General features: G+C 43.6%; 1 protein-coding gene across 1 annotated transcript in view; it reads left to right on the forward strand.

Moving 5' to 3' along the window:
• The window catches only part of LOC124596195, a 52,393-nt gene that overhangs the window by 25,105 nt on the left and 4,715 nt on the right, over nt 1-22,573 (forward strand). Inside the window, exon 4 of the mRNA XM_047135239.1 lies at nt 20,863-21,018. Within this exon, the coding sequence (XP_046991195.1) occupies nt 20,863-21,018 (156 nt within the window). The remainder of the gene's footprint in view (nt 1-20,862; nt 21,019-22,573) is intronic.

Genomic DNA, 22,573 nt, shown 5'->3' on the forward strand with positions numbered 1-22,573 from the left:
ATGTTTATAAAAACCATCTCATGAGCAATTAGTTTTGTAAAAGAAGTAAATCTTTCGTAGTAATACCATTACCGATATGACAACAAAAATATTTCTTTTCTTTCCTAGTGCAGCAAACGAATAACACAAAGCAAAACTAGGTCCAACCAAGAATCCTTGTAATCTGCCATCTGAAGATGGATTTGTAAAGAAAAATCCGAAACCGGTCATGGTCTGAAGAGAATAAACCTTTTTAAACCATACATGTGGCTGGTAGCTGTTTTTTATATTAATTATAAACCTTAAGTACAACAGCCACGTTTCTCAACATGTCGACTTTCGACAAAATAGCGTATACGAAAAACTGTCGGCTTCCTGATACGCAGAATCAGTGATGTGTTTCGTTCCAAGGAAGGACAAACAAGCTATTGCCCAGGTGATCATATTATTTTGGCTCATCAGTGTATCTAGCAATGCAATAATTAGAGCCCACAATGAGTCTCCGACAGTAGCCGCACTTTAGTTATAACCACCCGGTACCCGAGCGACCGCTACGGTCGCAGGTTCGAATCCTGCCTCGGGTATAGATGTGTGTGATGTCATTAGGTTACTTACGTTTAATTAGTTCTAAGTTCTAGGCGACTGATGACCTCAGAAGTTAAGTCGCATAGTGCTCAGAGCCATTTGAACCATTTGAGCCACCCGGTACTTTGCGAGCTGGCACACGCGAGAAAAATTGGTCGCGGTACGCAGTGCATCATGGCCATCAAATGCAATTATCCTGTTTCTAAGTTTTCGCTATATCACATCAGTCGTTTACATATGAGATTCTAGGTCATGTAAGAGCCACAAATCGTTTCAACTCACTGACAATGCATAGGTCCGGCGACGCTTGTTGCGTGTTCGACACTTTCACCTGTCCGACGTCTAACGATTTCCTTTCTTTGAAGGCATGTCAAGAGGATGCGAACATTATTCCAACTGTTATCAGAACACAGTCGATAGCCGAATTAACTACAGCTTTCACGGCATTCTACCACGCCTGACAGATGAAGGATCACTGCTGCGAAGCTATCAAGCACGTAAAGACGCTCAGGCCATAAAGTTTCAAAGCCTGTTAAAAGTGTAGCCAGACATGCCTTTAATGGAACATATGTTGTGTGTATTTGTTACTATCCACTCTCAGAAATTTAAGGTCTTGAATATGTATATAACTCATAAATAACATGCTTAAAAAGAATGTCGTCATTTCTGCATCCATGGTGTCTGTAAAACAGTACTGTTACGTAAGCTAGTTCAGTTAGGCGAATGCTAAAATAAATAGGCATTTTCGCCGGCCACGGTGGCCGAGCGGTTCTAGGCGCTTCAGCCAGCCCGGAACCGTGTGACTGCTACGGTCGCAGGCTCGAATCCTGCCTCGGGCATGGATGTGTGTGATGTCCTTAGATTAGTTAGGTTTAAGTAGTTCTAAGTTCTAGGGGACTGATGACCTCAGATGTTAAGTCCCACAGTGTACAGAGCCATTTGAACAAAATACGCATTTTCAGCTGTTGCACAGACGAAGTAATTAAAATAATGTGTTCGTTCAACAAACATAGACCTTCGTTTGTGACTGACCTTTCGTCGAACAGGCTCTGAAACTTCCTACATTTGGTATTACGGAAAATCACGAAAGTGACAGCCTTTAACATAAAGAACTGTTTACAGCGACAAGGCCTAGCCTTTAGAGAGAGTTTAACTCATGAATACCCTGCATCACCGAGTGATCTGTTAATTATACAAAGGTTAATCATCATCTCTGTTTTGAAGATATCCCACAACTGTAACAGGGCATTTAAAAGTAATTTATATTGCATCTCTTGCACAAGGGAGTATTTCTGAACATGTGTAAAGAACAGAACTGACTAAGCTATGTTGGCGAATAACGCAGCCATCACATCGCGTTACTCACCAACAATCATTAACGGCGGCGGAGTTCACGTAGATAAAATAACATTTAAACTACGAATATTTTTAGGGTTCGTACCTCAGTCGGTAAAAACGAGCTCCTTAAGGTATCACTTTGTTGTCCGTCTGTTAAGGTCCCTTTTTCTCAGATATGGGTAGAGGTACAACTTGAAATATATGTCAAGAACTAAGGTCTTCGGTCCACTGGCAGTATACAAAATTTAAGCATCTACGTCAATGCATCAAAAGATACGGCCATTTATGTCACGTATTTTGATACTTGCCAATCACTAGTTAAAATCTACAGAAGAACTACCTACAGGGCGGTCAGAAACAGTCTGAAAAGCTTGTAAGGGTGTTACACGGTAGGTTGTGCTGAAAAATAACTGTTACCAAAAAAATTCTATACGATAGGTTAGCCAATCAGGTCGTTGCGCGCGAAAATTCAAGCACCCCGACAAAAAACGGTGTCGCCAAACATGTTCTTCATTTGGTTTCCCAAAACCGAACAAGAGAGCGATGCAAAAATTGGACAAGTGGCTGTAGTAAAGATCGAACCATAGCCAAAGGCTGAGTCTCGTTCGCTACCATCTACGCCGTGAGAAGAACAGATACTAGTTGTATCTGTGCGCTGTCTGAATTAGCGCGTCTAACGGCCTGATTTTTTTCCGCTATTCGAACTAGGAGTATGGTTGCGTAATTAGTCCTTACCTGCCTTCTCAAAATAACATTTTGACTGTTTCGAAGCAGAATTCATTTTTTATTGCTTACAAGCGCAGTATGTTTTATCACTTCACGGGCAGAGTTTTTTTTTTCTTTTTCTTTCAGTTTTCATGCTAACAAGTAATAGTAATCCATAGACTACAGTGGCGATTGACTTCTTCATCAGTTGTCTACACAATGTTTTCCTTAAAAATGCTACTTTATATTTTATATCCTACACTATTATCCTACCTGGAGTACATTTACACACAAAATTTTATGCATACATGTTGCTAGGCAGATAAAACTACGTGCATACGTTCCAGTCAATAAGAAAAACTGCGGTGTATGGACAAGACGGATCCTCACGCATAAAGAGAAGAATCTAGACAATTCCTTCATAATTTTATATTTAAATTTCTGTCACGGTTGCGCGTATAAATTAACTGATGTGTAGTTTCGAACGCAGCCGTTCTTTTTCAAACTAGACCTGCATGGAAAGTGCTTGTCAAAGCAAATTTCTACTGACATATTCGCATTTAGGTAACGTCCACACGAACTGCACAGTGCAGTTTCATCTGCTTTATGTATCACGCGTGTAATAAGAACACTCCACATCTGCTGTAAGACTATTTGTTGTGTGGACGCTAGCCAAGTACGTCAGTGGAATTTTGATCCCATAAGCACTTCTAGTGCACGCCTTCCCTAAGAAAATGATGGACCTACATAAATTCCTTGACAGTTGAGAGTATGATTACCACACATGTCCCAAATGACTCTATTAAGCGAAAGACATTTCTGACCAGTTAACAGTGGCAAATGTACGGTGTAATTAGACTCGCTAGGAAGCCACGCGTTATATATTTCCTACCTCTTCGCTGAACACCAACGCTGGACGTCTACTGTGCCTTCGAAAACAACTGACGGTACGACTTCACGACCAGTAGTACCGACTAGCAGTCTGAGGATGATGTGCCACGTATGTCGACGCTCACACGGCGCACATGCCTTGGGGTCATCACTTTCTCTGTTCTTACGACCGTCCAGCTTACCGAACGACAGCTCTATGAACATTTCAAAATCTTGGCCTCGTAACAGCCCGCTACGCCAACGCCAGGGACGAAACTATGTCGCAAAAATGTTGGCTGTAAACGAGAAAGACCATGTTGCCGGCAAATACCCCAATACCGCCCAAAACAGCAGTTACATCATAAATCTACGCATATTCACAAACTACATACGTGCATGCTACTTACTGATCAGTGCAGTGTCGTAAAACTCACAGTGCAGACCGTTATTGGTAAACACACAAAGTAGATGAATGTTACCACTAAGATTTCATATAACCAATATTCATTAGCGACCATCCATTTTGCGTCGGGAGAACACATTGTCACTACTAATGGAGCCTCCACATTCCGCTTGCAAAAAGCAACGTGTCGTTTCGATCACCGTCATGTTAAGGAATTTTATTTCGACTATCTTGTTACAACATACACAGGAGGGCCGTTCCATTACCTGAACTGGTCACTTTATAGGATCATCAGGTTAAACGCGAACATATGGTGGGAACGACTTTTTTTCGTTGAGCAAGTTAGTCCACGACGTTTATAGAGCAATGCGAGCCTCGCCAATGAAGTGTGGGAGTTTTCTTAGTTGAGTACGCTAAATGCTTTCATATAAGCAACTAATCGTCTCCAACAGCTCATGACGAAATAGCATGATGTTCAAATTGTAGACAGTGGTTCTGGTAGACAGTTATTGACATTACAAATAATCTACCATTCACTCCGTCGTGGAAACAGTTCTACCACGTGTACAGGAAGAGACAACTAAAACTTGCAAAATGTATTACACGAATAGTAGCCACAAAATACCACACATTCACTGTACAGTATTATTGAATATCTTTTTCGAAACTGCACGTAAGTATTACTGTAAAGAAGTTGTTCAAAATATAAGGACTAGCTGAACAGTAACGCATTAGATGCTTTACCATTCCAGCAGCTTGGTGCCCTAGCTGCGCCGTTGCGACATTCCTAGAAGAAAAGTTCAATAGAGCGTCGCCTAACGGCGACATATCTGGAGACAGAGCTGGTCACGCAGAACGTCCATCGTGACCAACTACCGTACTCCAAAATGTACTGGGGAATACAGAGTTCATGAAATATTTCCAGAAATAGGTGCAAATAAATGGCCAAGAAGAATGATACAGGACGGCGCCCGTGGCGGCCACGCGAATGGCTGGGCCAAGCCAGTGTTTGCAGCACGGGCTGTCCAACGACGTGGTGACGTTTCATTCAGGTAATCTCGTACACTTGTTGAAAGATGAAATCCCTGCTATCAGTTTCAAATTGTGGCATGATGCACAACTGCAGCATGTAGAGACAGGTGATATCATCGACACTTCTTTCACCGAAGATGATGGTTTCATAGACGGTCTTGTTGGACATGGAACGGAACACGTTAACTGTCTCAGAATAACGGACGTATTCGATGTTTGCACATGGAGTCTCTGTCCTCGATATGGTTGTCTTTTGTCGGCTGACCGTACAGATAGATGAAAAATGGCTTCATCACTGAAGTTTACTGTGCTTACAAGTCGTCATTGGATAGTTCTGTGCATCAACGCAGAACTGCAGAAGGCGCAATTTTTGTTGCAACTTGTACGGCTTCCCTTTTAATGGCTTACGAAGGTTTCCCCACACTTCTGGCAGAGGCATGTTCACTTCCGCACTAGGTCGACAGGTAGACGTTGTGGGACGTGGCAACACCTTGTCCTCACGTGGTCCACTGTTTGTTCCGACACACCTGGTAGACCCCAACATTTTGCATCGCATTCCCTCGAATTTCTTTTACCAGTTCACTATACTGTTGTTAACTAGTGGTGTGAAATGTGTCTCGGGAAGCTCTTTGCACACTCACGACCGATCGGGAATGTGCAAATTCCAACCCACAAAATACTGTCTCTGCCTGGTTCACCCCCCATTTTCAGCAACTACTGTCGATGCCGCCCCAGTTCGCAATTTCCCAAATTCGCCGAAATAAAAAAAGTGAGAGTTTATCTTTCACACACTGTATCATTTGTTACGTTATTTTTACCCATTTACTTACACCGATTTTTTAAAATGTTTCATGGACTTAATAATACCCTGCACTTCAAGATGGTCCTCAACATCGCCTGCGGAGTTTAACCGAACCCTATAATATTAAAACTTAGAACGCTTACGGATTATCAGCGATCGGGAAATGGTAAAATTCGGCAACGTGCATCTGCAGACCAGGGACACCTGACAACAAATTATTTAACAAACATCGCTAAATCTCCTCTGCGGGTTTGTCGGTATAATTCAGACACACGCTGAATAGCTGCGTAAAGAATTGCAGGACGGTGAACCTTATACAGCACAGACACCTGTTCCATTTATTCAGTGTAGACTTTTTCAGTATGCTGTATAATCTCGCACATTATATGTTGCTCTTAGAAACCGAGAATGTTTTGATCATCAATGTGTAACTAAAAAAAGAGTTTCACTTCTTTCAAAATTTCAGCAATTACAATCGAATAAGCAACAAATAGGCTACAATTTTCAAAATACAAATGCGTAATAGAAAATAGCTCACAGTAGACTATCAGAACAACAATACAGTAGCAAAGTTAGTGACAGTCGGCTTTGACAACTTAGGCTATCCAGGAAGAAACAAGAAAATAGTTCTTCTCTAAGCCATGACGGAAAGGCCTGATGCTACAAGACAAAATATTTCTAATCCTCCATCTGTCATCTACAATAATGTCTTCCGCTTCTTCTCATATCAATTCGGGTACTTCCAGGACACTTGGAAATCACTGTCTACATCACTAAAGATAAATGCAAAATAAACCACATAATGGTTAAGTGAAACTACGTGAACAAAGGAGCAACATTCTTGGGCGTATTCATCTCTGTCTAAAGCATTCATGAACTATATCAACTGTTCAATAAGAACAACGAAAACTCCAATTCGCATTACTGCCTGTTTGAAATCAGAGTGACGCAAGTATAATTTGCAAGGCAGATTCACAGCATATTTACAAGAGAAAATATGATATATTCTTGACGCACAGTCTCTCGCTATCACACACAAACTGACAGCACGAGAAACTGTAATAACATGATAAGGTAAGGAATGAGGAGGTTCTCCTAAGAATCGATGAAGGAAGGGACATATGGAAAATACTGACAAGAAGAAGGGACAGAATGAAAGAATATATGTTAAGGCATCAGTGAATAACTTCCATTGTACTAGAGGGTGCTGTGGAGGGTACAAATAGAATATGTGTTAGGCATCAAGGAATAACTTCCATGATACTAGAGGGTGCAGTAGAGGCTAAAAAACTGTACAGGGAGACGGGAACTGGTATACACCCAGAAAATAATTGAAGATGAAGGTTGCAGGTGCTACTTTGTGGTGAGGAGGTTGACACGGGAGAGGAATTCATGATGGGCTGTATATAACCTGACAGAAGACTGATGAATCAAAATAAGTAAATAAGTAAAAGTAAAATAAAATTGTCGACAGAGAACAGCAGACAAAAAGCAGAATACTCTGCAAATTTTGCTCTGGCTATGGAATCTTCAGGACGATATATGTTTTAACAGACCTTTTCTCATGCCCTTTAACCTTTTTTTCTGTCTCCTTAAACAAAGGTAGCGCGTAGTGGCATGGGATTTGAAAACTTCGACCATTGGTCGATTAGGAAGGAGTTCTGGAGCCAAGTTTTAAGAAGCACTGTATGAATTGTAAAATTTAATCTTTGCAGGAACCAACTTAATGAGGAAACTGGCTGATTCACAATGGTCACTCAATCAAATACGGACCCGTAAAAGTATTTTCAGCGAAAAGCACAGAGTTGAGATATGGCCTACTTTGAAAAAGATCATATTCTACACATAGAGCGGACAAAATAAAACTGACCACGAAAATATTTAATGCACTTTAAGATAGACAACGCAGCTCACATCATGTGCCTGTGAGGGGAAGATGAGCGCTGTCTATCCTAGGGTACCGTACATGAAATGTTTTCCGGGCCAGTCTCAGTTTGTCCACCCTTTACAAGCAGGATAATGAACATCTATGGAAAAAATTAGTCTCAATCTTTCAGGATAATTCATTGCAGATAGTAAATAAGACTCAGAATGCCTCACATCCTATGTGACATCCGAGAATGCAGACACAACGAGTCAGTACGGCAGAGATATTTCCTCTCAACAGGAAATGACAGAAAGAATTGTGTGATATCTAATTAGTTCAATATCTCTGTACCAGACATAAGAAGTTAAGGATATGCGCCGCCGAAATTTAAAACTCATATAACGAGCCACTGTCAGACTACTTTGTCAACTAATGTGGGGGATACATGTTACACTTCTCCTAAATTTAATTCACAGAATTATCCGCTCAAAGATCCGACATGAAACCCGTGGAACGTCTTTGAATTAAATTCGCTAAATGAAATGGAATCAGTAGGGTTAGACTCAGTGTAGATATAATGACGTGAAATTATATCAATGAAAATCGTTCAGAGGTATGGAACCTGAAATGTTATGAATGTATCATAAAAAATAAAGATTTGTGCCACAATGGGACTCGAACCTGCGTCGCCTCTTGATCGCCATTTCGCTGTCTCAACTCAACTCCAGGCCTGATTCATAGGTTCACTGCCAGTGATGTTTCCTCCAATTACTTCCGTACACTGTATCAAGAGGTTCTCCCACGAGGTACATGGGAACAGCAGAAGCCAACTAATAGCCAAGTACAGACCTGTGACGTCGCAAGATATATGGGAGTAATGTTTGCCAGGCAGCTTACTTTTAAGAAGCACTGCATGAATTGCAATACTGCGCCTCTGCACAAACCACCTTTTGGAGGAAAGTAGCTGGATCGCAGTGGAGGACTAACAACGGACAATCTGTATATGAAAAATGATCCACTTCGCCGGCTGCGGTAGCCGTGCGGTTCTGGGGCTGCATTCCGGAACCGCGGGACTGCTACGGTCGCATGTTCGAATCCTGCCTCGGGAATGGGTGTGTGTGATGTCCTTAGGTTAGTTAGCTTTAAGTAGTTCTAAGTTCTAGGGGACTTATGACCTAAGATGTTGAGTCCCATAGTGCTCAGAGCCATTTGAACCATTTTTTGATCCATTTCAATGTTCTGTTGCAAAACACGCATGCCAGAGACTCCTATACAGTAAACACTTCATGTGAACGTCAAAGCAAATAACCAGGTCATTTGAAACGGAAAGAGGTGAGTCGTGAGAAAAACCTTCCCCAACATCAAACGACAGATCCCGCCTCGTTGCCTCACGAAGCCCTATACAAATTTTGAACAGACTGTGGGCAGGACAGGATATCTTCAAAGACAATTTAGTGAGATTTAGTGGTCTATCCTACCATGCATCAAGTGTGACGACAGGGAAGAGCAAACTAAGAAACACATGCTGCATTATTCGGAGTGTTTTTCTACGAATAGATCCAGGTAGCATAGTGGTCATGTCATTGGTCTCACTTTCCGACCGAAGTTTAATTCCCCGTCTGGTCATCTACAACTGGGATTTGCATGGTTTCCCTACATAGCGAAAGGCAATTGTCGGGACGATTCCTTTGAAAAGATCGCGACTGATTTCCTTCCCAAAGTCGAACTTGTGTTCCGTCTCATATGACCTCGTAGGCGGCTTCTTTTCTTACCCTCTGCTGAAGGTGAATTGATTCAAAGAACGCCAATTAATGTTACAACGCAATGGCACCGCTCGAGAATTAACTTAATTGCCTACGTACCTCAATTAGTATAATAAATTATACCGAAGTATCAAAACAGAATGTTTAAAATATTTTACCACCTGTAGACTGTGCGTTACTGCTTCAAGAATCAGAAGACGGTCTACAGCGTTCAATCAATCATTTAAGTAACCTAGGTAAAGAATGAATTTATAAATTTTTTAAGGTAAAAGAAAGATAATGGCGCTCCAAGGCAGAGATCCAGACCCAAGTAAAAACTGTTTTGGATGACATAATATTAGAGCAAGTATCACCATTCAGCTATTTAGATTATTACATTGGACATGATAATAATAAAGATCTTAAAAACAAAGCTGGTCAGAGTTGAACGTCCATTGAGGAGCCAAAACATAAATTGACACGTGTTTACCAGCCTGTTGGTCTCCTTTTCGAACGTTATATAGCAGCGATTCTGCGTAGCATGAGTTCGACAGGTCCTTCGTACGTTTCTGGAGGCATTTGGCAAAAAAAATGTCTACGTGCAGGTCACGAAATTGGGGCCCGGTGCATTGTGGGCGAGGACCTGATGCCCAATGTGTCCTAGATCTGTTCCATCGGGTTCAGATCCGGTGAATGTGGTGGGCAGCATCGAGAATTGACTATCATGCTCCTCACCGCACCATGTAACTCTTTTTGTGACAGTCCGGAACCGCGCTGCTGCTACGGTCGCAGGTTCGAATCCTGCCTCGGGCATCGATGCGTGCGATGTCCTTAGTTAGTTAGGTTTAAGTAGTTCTAAGTCTAGGGGACTGATGACCTCACATGTTAAGTCCCATAGTGCATAGAGCCATTTGAACCATTTTGATATCTCTCGGTTACCACGGGAACGCCTAGGGACCGTCTGCTGCTGGACCTCCTCTTCAACAATGTGCAGTGATCGGTGTGCTCTGAAACACCTGTGCCTTCACCAGCATTGTACAGATCGCCATCTATCCTGCTTTACAGAGCGGTCAAGCCACCGACCTCCACGTTTTGTGTTGAGGCGAGAACGTCAAACACTCTTTCGCCTCCTCAAAGTTTCACTGGCGTTCAACCACTTTCCATAGATGCTGGCCATAAAAAATTGTCACTTGCCAAACTCGGCCACGACAGCGGATTTTCCCATTTCCGGTCCGTACCACGGCTACAATGATGCCCCCTTTGTTTCTGCTTAACTTATGCACTTTCCTTACCGTGTCACGGCCGGCCGCGGTGGTCTAGTGGTTCTAGGCGCTCAGTCCGGAACCGCGCGACTGCTACGGTCGCAGGTTCGAATCCTGCCTCGGGCATGGATGTTTGTGATGTCCTTAGGTTAGTTATGTTTAAGTAGTTCTAAGTTCTAGGGGACTGATGACCATAGATGTTAAGTCCCATAGTGGTCAGAGGCATTTGAACCATTTACCGTGTCACGAGCCCGCAGCGCCTCCATTCGGTTTCTAGGTGGGCAGTGGTAATAGTGGCACTTTCTATAACGCGTTGAAGGACAAAACGCAGCAAGATACAGAAATAACGTTGCATGATCCTATGCCCTTTCACTACTTTTATATGGCAGCGAAAGCTGTGTTGAAAAAAAAGGGGGGGGGGAGCAGTAAGTCTAATACATACTGCGGAAATAAAATTTCTATGAAGATCAAGAGGTTATGTTAGAACACAATATAAGAGGCGACTTCAAAAAGTTGGTTACATATTATGGTGGCAAGGCCAAATAACTTTTACTGAATGCCGCAGTGTACAGACACAGGTCGATTACACTATTCTTCAGCATAGTCACCAAAGATTTTGTAAGCAATAGCTGGAACGTTCTACCTATCGTCCAATTTTTGTCGACAGAAATCCGCTCCTTGGTCAAGGAGCAATTCGAGAGTTTCTGTGTGAACACCCTCATCATTAGAAAATCTCTCCTCAACTCCGCCCGCCCGCTCCTCACACACACACACACACACACACACAAAACACGAATGTCATTTAAACTTTTCTAAAAAAAACTGCCTAGATATTGTCGTCTCTGGTCGGTATCGATGGCCTTCCTTCTCCATCAACATCACCCACGTCCGTGCGGCCTTGGTCGAATTGATGGCACTATTTCGCCACGTCTGGACGCGATATTGTATTTGCCTCGTATACCATCAAAATTTCACTGTGAATCTGTGTGTAATTTAGACATTTTGAATACCAGAATCGTACTCTCGAGCGTAGTATAACTTTGGAATACGTTTCCAGTCCCCACGGCTATTCACTCCCGCACTGTGATCCTGTATTATCCGTGCCGTAGAAGTTCAAAATGGTTCAAATGGCTCTGAGCACTATGGGACTTAACATCTGTGGTCATCAGTCCCCTAGAACTTAGAACTACTTAAGCCTAACTAATCTAAGGACATCACACACATCCATGCCCGAAGCAGGATTCGAACCTGCGACCGTAGCGGTCACGCGGGCCGCAGAAGTAATGTGTCTGTAGGAAACCCGGGAGATGTAATCTTTCCTGACAATGCGCCGCTTTTCTCGTGCAATGGTTCAAATGGCTGTAAGCACTGTGGGACTTAACATCTGAGGTCATCATGTCGCCTAGAACTTAGAACTACTTAAACCTAACTAACCTCAGGACATCACACACATCCATGCCCGAACCTGCGACCGTAGCAGCCGCGTGGCTCCGGACTGAAGCGCCTAGAACCGCTCTACCACGGCGGCCGGCTCTCATGCAATGGTCTTAGCGTTTTAGGACATGTGTTGCTTACTTTCTGAAGTGCCTACGTATTACGAAAGAAATAGGGCGACAAAAACTAGACGCTGAGACATTACAGGAGAAAATAAACAACTCCCCTAACCACTGTTATGAACACGCATAAAGAATGAACGATAAAAAACTTCCAAAAACAAGCTTCAGATTACAAACAATATGGGAGAAGAAGCCTTAGAAGATCTAAGAAAAGATGGTAGGATTTTTTGACGACGAAGCACACTTGAAAGTCTAATGCATGAAATGAAGAAGAACAAGGAATTCAGATCGACCTGAATGCAGTGGAACATCTTGGGAATCAGTCAGATTGTCGACTTCGCTCCAGACACCAGTGTCCCTCTGATCAAAAGTATCCGGACACCGTTATACTATGTGAAATTGAGCACCAGATGTCACGAGAGGCGGATCCGCCAGTATAACAGAAAGCAAGAAGCATTGCGTTGTCAGTAGTGAAGCAGTAACAGCTCAATGGGTCGGTCAGGAGAGCTTTCGAACTTGGACCTGTCACTGGATGTCCCCAGAGTAACAAGCTCATCAGGGACATTTCAATCCTGCCAAAGCTCTCCAAGTCAACAGTGGGCGATATGACTGTGAAGTGAAAAGGCGAAAAACAACCACAGGTAAACCAAGGTCAGGTAGACCTCATGTACTGACGGACAGGGATGTCGAACATACCGGAGGGTGGCTGTAAAAAAATCGCATGAAATCAGCGGAAGGGATCCAACGTGCTACGCTCTGTCCAGCTAGCATAATGACTATGCATAAGAGACTGAAAAGAATTGGCAAAAATAGTCGAGCAGCTTCTCATAAGCCACACATCTGTGTAGTCAGTGCTGAGCGATTCCGCGGGTGGTGTAAACAGCAACGGCACTGGACAGTAGGTGACTGTTGGAGTGATGACTCATCCTATATCCTGTACCAATCCGATGGAACGGTTTCGGTTTGGCAAATGCCTGGAGAACCTTGCTTGCCATCATGTACTCCTATACCGCTAAGAGTGAGGTACAGAGGAAGTGGTGTTGCGATATGAGGATGTGTTTCGTGGTTAGGATGTATTCCGGTCATTACGCTTAAGAAAACGGCACATGTGAAAGGGATCGCAACATTTTACAACATTCTGTACTGTGTCAGAGGAACAGTTCGCAGACGATATTTGTTTGAATCAGCATGATAAAGCAGCATCTGTGAGTCAATGGTTTGTGGAGAATGATATTCCTGAAATGGAGGGGGCCTGCCGAGTCCCGACCTGAACGCAGTGGAGCACTTTGGGGCGAGTTAGAAGGTCGACTCCGCTCCAGATACCAGTGTCCAACATCACTAACTCATCTGGTTTCGGCTTTTGAAGAAGACTGGGCTGCCATCCACGCACAGACATTCACACACCTGATTGAAAGTCTTTCGAGGAGAGTTCACGCCTTCATAAAAGCCAAGGGGACATAACGCGTACACACTACGCCAACGAAGACCAACGAACGACAGGCAAGCGCTTCGTTGGCCGGTACTTGCTTGGTGTGTACGGGCCGAAATCGGAGCAAACAAAGCGATTCGTCTTGCTTGTGGTTTGGTCTGCTGGCGGTAACATCGGGCCGGCCGCCGTGGCCGAGCGGTCCTAGGCGCTTCAGTCCGGAACCACGCGGCTGCTACGGTCGCAGGTTCGAATCCTGCCTCGGGCATGGATGTCTGTGATGTCCTTAGGTTAGTTAGGTTTAAATTGTTCTAAGTCTAGGAGACTGATGACCTCAGATAGTCCCCTAGAGCTTAATTTTTCGTAACATCGAGGTGGTGGCGGTTGGTTGACCTAGGGACCCCTCTCCTAGTGTGGACACCGGGTCGAATGTTCGCTCGCTCAGTAGCGATTTCCTGTGTCTCTAGAACGGGTTCGTATTTAAGTTTTTTACAACCGCGACAAGGCGCGTTTAGTATGTTTTATTGACCAGTTTCGCTCCTTAATTTAACAGGAGGACCACCAGAAACTCTGGAATTTACATTTTAATGTACAGCAGGTAACTGTTAAATTAAGGAGCGAGATCGGCCAATCAAACGTATTGGGTTCGACTTGCAGCTGTTCTGAAGAACTTAATTTGGAAGTAGTTTTTCCCATGCAATAATTGCTCGCCCTCGTTAGGGTTGTGAATTTACTGCGGTTAAAAATATTTAAGTATGGGCTGCAATATGGAGAGAGAAAAGGTGACGGAGTTTTATTGTGAATGGACATGTTTATGGGCCTCTAAGAACTGCAATTATAAATTCAAATTGAAAAGATTAGAGGCTTTGAGAGAAATAAATGAGCCATTTGAAAGAAATGTGTAGGATTTGAAAAAGAAAATGGAGTCTTTATTTTTTTTCCGCCATTAACGACAAAGAGAAAGAAACAAAACTACCAATTAGTAGTAATCTTCCTGCTGCAGGTACAGCTCTCCTAAAGAGGTGTCATCTTTGGAAATTTTAGGACCTACGGAATTCGATAACAGTTCGAAATCCGAAGCTTTCATTCGGAAAAAATAATGAAATAGCTCATATTCCAGTTCAGCTTCAAGGCGACACTAATTTTGTTCTTCCACACCTCTACGTTTTAGAAAAGAGGTCCACCACCAACCATCAGCTTCTTATAGTAAAATAAACACTGCACATGCGACGGCTGCTAAATTCTCTTCTTCCCGCATAATATGAGCTCGTGAAATTGTAATTAAAACGCTACTTTATAACAATAACAAAACGGGGGCAACGTCGGCAAGTTATCAGAGCCGACTGCGTTTCCATATGGCCGAATCTCTTGGCTTCGAGCCGTTTGTTTGGTGAGGATGTGAAGCCGAACGCCACAGCACCAGAATCCAGTGTCTGTGGTTCGTTGGCCTAGTGTGTACGCGCCTTTAATGTCCAATAATGTGTGTCCGGATACTATGGATCAGAAGGCGACGGTTCCGCGAGTGTGGCCAGTGGTGCAGGCAGTGTGGCGATGCTTGCACAGTAGTGGCTGACCGCCACGTGTGGCCCCTGCCACCTGCCGGCAGCTGCTGGGCGGAGCAGCAGTCCCGCATCTGGCGGCTACGGGCGCCGCGCAGTCGCTGCACGCCTCCCGGCCATGTCGTTCACCACCTCCGTGCGCATCGGCCTCAAGGTGCTGCAGCTGGTGAGTGCTCGCCCGCGACACGGCGCTGCGCTGCTCTGGCTACAAGCGGCCGCTCACGTCGAGTACTGTGCGCTCACAGCACGCACGGGAGCCGGTTCTTGTGACGCCAACACTTAAAAACTCAGCGAAACGTAAATTTCGTGGTTACTCAGACTATGCAGACTACCTGCAGTTAAGCTCGGCTAATGTGTCAAAATTAGACGCCGAAGTAAGACTCACAGATCACGGCAAGCAATTATCTCAACATTTTGCTGGACATAAGCGCAAGCTCACATGCTCAATACCGCTTTAGAAGCTTACCAGAAATTTTATTCAGGTCTACGGCAGAAACTAACTCTGCAGTCATGGACTGCGCGGCTGGTCCCGGCGGAGGTGAGGTTCGAGTCCCCCCTCGGGCATGGGCGTGTGTGTTTGTCCTTAAGATAATATAGGTTAAGTAGTGTGTAAGCTTAGGGACTGATGACCTTAGCAGTTAAGTCCCATAAGATTCCACACACATTTGAACATTTTCAAACTAACTCTTTGTGGATCGGCAAGTAAGACCTGATTTCGTGTTTGGAGTATTTAAATAATGCTTTTCACAGTATTTCCACTGTAGACTGCAGCTCCCTTCAGAATTCCTTTTCGTGACAAACGTATGAAGTGGCTTCCTGTCAAATGGACTTGCTCTTCACAAGAGGCAGAAAAGCAGTAGTGTGTCGGTATTCATCACAAATGTCTATTAGTAACATCTTTAGCGCAAGTTAAACGGAAATTTCTTATAGCGAATGTCCCCCAAAATAATTTTAAACCTTCGTCGATTCCGTGATAAACATCTAACCTTTCTTAATTTAATAACCGAATGAAAAATTGTACACTGTGCTACTTTTAGAGCTCCGTAGGTCGTCGCCAACAGAACAAGTTACACTTACGTATAATCACGAGATATATTTACATCACACGGTTTGCCAACGGCGTGGAAATTCTCATTCGAAGCTTTTTACTTCGTAGCGAAACCGTTTCTACCACAGTGTGTATAGTACGTGCGAGAGTAGCTCTTAAAAACTCTTCCGTGTGACAAGCATCTTCTCGGCTAGATTGGATAAAAAACGCAGCCTCTGCGGGAATTGTATATCAAAATGTCAAAATGATGGCAATTAAATTATTGACCCCAGAAAGGATGGAAGGAACATTAGAGGGTTCAGCGCCCCAGCCGTAGCTGCGCCACACTGCTACCTCGCTCTTCCCACAGAGACCGGTGCTCTTACATAAAGGATCTCCTGTAAGTTCAAAATTCCAGTGATTATAAACAACACAAGTTGCACAGGAAAACGTGTAATAACGCACTCTTTCGCATACATTTCAACAAGCGTCCGCAGCTCGTGATCGTGCGGTAGCGTTCTCGCTTCCCACGCCCGGGTTCCCGGGTTCGCTTCCCGGCGGGGTCAGGGATTTTCTCTGCCTCGTGATGACTGGGTGTTGTGTGATGTCCTTAAGTTAGTTAGGTTTAAGTAGTTCTAAGTTCTAGGGGACTGATGACCATAGATGTTAAGTCACATAGTGCTCAGAGCCATTTGAACCATAACCATTTCAACAAGCCAGAGACTGTTATATTTGTTGTCCGCAAGTGAATCTATACTGCGGTAGTCCAACATTTCCTCACAAAGGTATTTGCCCAACGCAGTCTTCCGCAAATACATCAGCACGTTAAAGCTGAAACGACAAGACAGTTATTTTCGATGTCTACAGCGCTGGTCTCGTTTCACACGTATCTCAACAGTGAACTGGTCTTTCACGTGTTTGTAAGTACCCTAAACGACAGCAGGAGACCGTATCGAATCTCTCTTGCAAATTTTCACTAACGTATTCTCAAAACTTAGTTCGGTGATGCAAGTCCTGACTTTAACACAGGTAACTGTCTGAAGAATTGTGACTACTTCGAAATAAAATTCTTTGCTGATACACCATACCGTCAGGCAGGAAGTCAGAGAGAGCCACAAAATGATCATACAGCTTTCGGAAAAACTGAGTAAGACTGGAAGTATACGACATTCACGGAGCGCGCCGGTGCGATTGTGTCGGAGGCAGGGTCTAATCAGCGCGTGGCAGAGGCCTTGCCTCTGTTTAGCGACAGCTCATTACCGGCGCACAAACAAGGGTGGCGGCGGCGGGCCACAGACAACGCCTGGCAACCGTGGCACAGCCGCAACATCCCCTCCCCAACTCCCTTGTTAGGCGCCGTTGTCTACAGTAACCAGGTAATGACTAAAACTTCCCCCAAGAGAATTAATCAGTATGCATGCGACAGCATACGCACTTAATACGTTACAAAACGCCGCGTATAAAAACCGGGTTTTCAAGTGTTAATACCTCGGTTTCTACGGGTGACAAAAAGGCAGGGTCAAAGTGTTCTGGACAGCCCCTTAGCTAGGGACCATTTCTATACCCAGAAGTATCCTTTTAGTGTCACTATCCTACAGTATTAGGTCAAATTATGAAATTACACACTTCCTCCTGCTCAGGCAAATTTGAGGAAACCGCTTGGTTCTTTTTGCAGAGTGCATGACAATGTCAACGAGGAAGAGTGAGATGATGACAGTGAGAAGAGAGGAAGAAATGAATCAGACATTTGCTGTAAGAGAGAGCAAGAGGGAGAAAGTGACAGTGAGATGAGACTGTAGTACTGGGACAGAACGAAGTGAACTGTGGCTGTGACACGGTAGACAATGATAGAGAGCCACTCAGAGACAATGACAGTGAGTTGGGCGACATGAGTGAGTGTGAAAGAGCAACTGGAAGTGGACGGGTACGAGCGACTTACAACGATGGACTAGCTGGTGTGAGCTAGTTTTGGGAAAATAATCAACATAGGAATAAATGTTCATCATGATAAAATAGGAGAAATCAGATCTCGCACGGAATGATTTAGATGCTCATTTTCCCAGCGTGCTCTTCGAGAATAGAACGGTAGTCTAAAAGTGGTCCTATGAACCCTCTGTCAAACACTTATGAGTGAATTGTATAACATTCATGCGGATGTGAAACAGCATTTGCCGTGGTGAAAGGTGATCTCTCTCTCTCTCTCTCTCTCTCTCTCTCTCTCTCTCTCTCTCTCTCTCTCTCTCTGTGTGTGTGTGTGTGTGTGTGTGTGTGTGTTACTCTCTCCTCACACAAAACCAGTTATGCTACCTCCAATTAAATTGGTCGTGACTTATGTCCTGCATCGTTTTATGGTAGGGAATCCAGTTCTTCGTGCGCCTCTTCTATTTAGCTGCCTGTTTTCCCACGATCGCCTTAGAACTCTTCTTATAAGTTGTCTATTCAATAACAAAGAGTCCACGAAGAATGATCCTTCATTTTTATTTAGCCTGGGATAAAGAAAAGTCTAGCCATTCGCACTATCGATGCTTAGTTTGAAGATATTAACTATATCCCCAAGATTGGTCGCCTAAACCAAAGTCATAAAGAATGTTCTATCCACTTGGAGAAGTTGCTGACGTTTGCATCAATGTCCAAAGATACTTTAATTTCTTTCCATGGTTTCCACACTTCTCCGCGATCGTAATTACGTTTACACTTTCTGTAGTGCGCGTATGGTTCCTCTGCGCAGAGAGAGAAAGAGAGAGAGAGAGAGAGAGAGGGAGAGAGAGAGAGAGAGAGAGAGAGAGAGAGAGAGAAAGGGGCCCAGAGAGGGGAGGCGGAGGAAGTGTGGAGTGGCTGAGGTTTGCTTACTTCATTGTGGCAGAGAGGTAGCAAACATTTCCCATGTCGCCAAGCTTTACATGGTGTTTCTGCAACAACAATGAATTCCCCGCCTTTCTTGTACGGCCACACCGCAGACTGTTGAAAGCATCTATCGCTGTCCAGCGTTACTGACGTCAAGGTGTTCCGAGGAAGACTGCATGCCACTGGCTGTGCGAAGTTAGTAGTGCCGGATGCGCAGAATAGTTCAGAGCTGGGCCGCCATCCAATGTGAGGCGTACAGTTACAACACTCGCTATCATGTGCAATAACTTCAGACAGAGTAACACAGGGATCTTGGACGGTCTATCTACAACATCCCTTTGTTAGATTCTGTACTTCTACGAAGTTTCCTCGTGTGATGTCAGTAACTCCCGTTCCGGAAGGCCGTCATCTGTTGGATACAGATGGATCCTTTAGTTTCTTAACTGCTAATCCAGCTGCAAGTTAGTGACAGGCGTTAACTGTTGTTACCAAAGGATGCCCTCAACATTAAGTGCGTTCCTGCACCCTTTTTTCCATTGTTAAAAGTTCGCACTAACAATATCACGCTGGTTTTTCAGACCATGCATAGCACAACCGCGAATTCGAGGAAACATTACAGTGGAAATACGTTTACTGAAGATAAACACAACTACTGACATAACTTCGCACGTCTGAGATGAAGGTGCCTGAGATGCAATTAGTGGAAGATCCTGGAAGTAGTGCACGGCGATTAGAAGCACAGAAAGGGGGCGAGTCATCCTTTTGTCTGTGCCGTACGTCATGGGCAACAGTTGTAGTTAAAAGAGTGAGTGATTTCTTAAGCCGAAGGGCAGAGGGATGCAGTGCCATGGACTGATGTCACGTTAGGCTCTCGCAGAGTACCGGGTGATCAAAAAGTCAGTATAAATTTGAAAACTGAATAAATCACGGAATAATGTAGATAGAGAGGTATGAATTGACACACATTCTTGGAATGACATGGAGTTTTATTAGAACCAAAAAAATACAAAAGTTCAAAAAATGTCCGACAGATGGCTCTTCATCTGATCAGAATAGCAATAATTAGCATAACAAAGTAAGACAAAGCAAAGATGATGTTCTTTACAGGAAATGCTCAATATGTCCACCATCATTCCTCAACAATAGCTGTAGTCGAGGAATAATGTTGTGAACAGCACTGTAAGGCATGTCCGGAGCTATGGTGAGGCATTGGCGTCGGATGTTGTCTTTCAGCATCCCTAGAGATGTCGGTCGATCACAATACACTTGCGACTTCAGGTAACCCCAAAGCCAATAATCACACGGACTGAGGTCTGGGGACCTGGGACGCCAAGCTTGACGAAAGTGGCGGCTGAGCATACAATCATCACCAAACGACGCCCGCAAGAGATCTTTCACGTGTCTAGCAATATGGGGTGCAGCGCCATCCTGTATAGACATCGTACGTTCCAGCAGGTGTTTATCAGGCAGGCTGGGGATGATGCGATTCTGTAACATATCGGCGTACCTCTCACCCGTCACGGTAGCACTGACGTTTTGCTGTCCACCGTCATCTGTCGGACATTTTGTGAACTTTGTTTTTTTTCGGTTCTAATAAAACCCAATGTCATTCCAAGCATGTGTGTCAATTTTTACCTCTCTATCTATATTATTCTGTGGTTTATCAAGTTTTCAAATTTATACTAACTTTTTGATCACCCGGTATGTGTATTCGGGCCCATATTTATTGGCCTTCTATGGCCTGTTGCGTAATATACTGCATAAAAGAGAACACCGTTGGAGGTAAAGCTAAAAAAACATGTCCGAGCCTGGTGCTGGACTTCAATGACAGGTTTGTATTCTTTAAATCTCGTGTTTGTGTGCAGGTGCTGAGCATGGTGTGCCAGGCGCTGGCGGTGCACACGCTGCCGGGGAACATGTCGACGGGCGTGCTGCAGCACATCACGTACGGCGGCTACATCATCATCGTCACCGTCACCCTCATCGGACTCTCCACCAACGAGCGCATACCGCGCAAAATCGTGAGTGCCCGCGCACGCACCAGCACGTCACCTCATACACTAACTCGTATTTTATTTAAAGTCTTAACAACAATGTGAAGAGTTCTCGTTGATCCCATTAATTATTCTAAACAAAATAAATTTTAGAGCACCTAACTTCTTTGAATAAAACCGACATATTCCTTTACAGCTCACGGCGTCGGTTATGTCGTTTAAAAAAAAGATCTTGCAAATGAACTCAGTGTGTCGGATGCTCTGCTGCAGTCGCTTTGGGAAGCCACCCATCACTTTTTCGAGAAATGCCGTTCTCATTGTTCTCAAGATATTGTAGAAAATGCGATTTTACGTCGCAAATGTTACCCAACGACGAGAGAAAGGTTTTTCTTCAGCTTCCGCCTGAAGAAGTAATTACAGGTAGTGAGATGAAGAACTAAGCAATAAGATCTATCGGTGTTTAAATTTTGGGGTAAAAAATTCTTATGCTGTTACTATGGACCTCGCTGCTTAGTTTATACGGCGAGTTCACCATTTCCTGTATCAAAACCGTTTGTACTGATAATACCTACAGTACGCTCCCCACCTCACACTACGACGTTTGCAATCACCTTTCGTAGATACAACTACAGCCTCGTCGAGACAAACTAATTTTCTAAGACAGGGACAAGGAAAAACGGTCCCATCGGTCATCAGAATAGAGTTACAAACAGTAGATTATTCTGAAGCATTTGAAGTAGAGTCCGGGAAAGTATTCGTAGTCGTAACATCTAATAATAGAAGAGATTTTACTTCTCGTGTCTAAATAACAACCAAAGAAAAATATCGTTTAAAATGGGCGTATTAACGATTATACACACTTACAAGGCCTGAAGTAAAGGACTAGGATAAAACTATGTCATTCCCTGAAATATTTGTTGTACGGCTGTCTTGGCCTTTCACAACAGCTTTATCCCCCTAAGATCTACGTGCAAAACTTTTAAATAGTGGTCAACAGGAGTTTTTATCATCGGAAATTTTTCCCCTTTCAGATCTTAATAATTGCAGCATATTTACTCCAAATATGCCAGTTGTTGCGGCCACGAGGTTGTGTTATTTCGTCCTAGTCATCAAAACGAAAGTTAGATGTTTAGAAGCGTGACAATGCGGGGTAATAATCTTGGAAGATGCAATCATTTATTCGGAATAATTTCTGCTTCATTGAAAGAACACAGACATCTTGGAAAGTGTCATGGATCTTATCATTTATCTTTCTTCACATTAACATACTGGAAAACTGTCTTTTTTTGGTTTGGAGCGAAAATATGACTTATTTCCATTCGTCAGGGTATTCAATTTTAGCCACGCCGTTTATTATTCCGCGTTTGATTCTTGTATGGGTTGTGTTGTCATTGACTGTTGAAGTTACTTTTGTGTTTTCAAAGAGAGTTTACACGCTTGTTTGTTCTGTCACTTCCATCAACACATTAAGTTCCTCTCAAGCAATTAAAGATATCAAGGATATATCATCCCTTAGGCATCCTATTTACATTTCTTCTTCTACGGCCCAATTTCAACAGACTGACCAGAGCCATCTTTAATA

This window comes from Schistocerca americana, chromosome 2 (genome assembly GCF_021461395.2).
Source record: "Schistocerca americana isolate TAMUIC-IGC-003095 chromosome 2, iqSchAmer2.1, whole genome shotgun sequence".
Classification (NCBI taxonomy): Eukaryota; Metazoa; Arthropoda; class Insecta; order Orthoptera; family Acrididae; genus Schistocerca; species Schistocerca americana.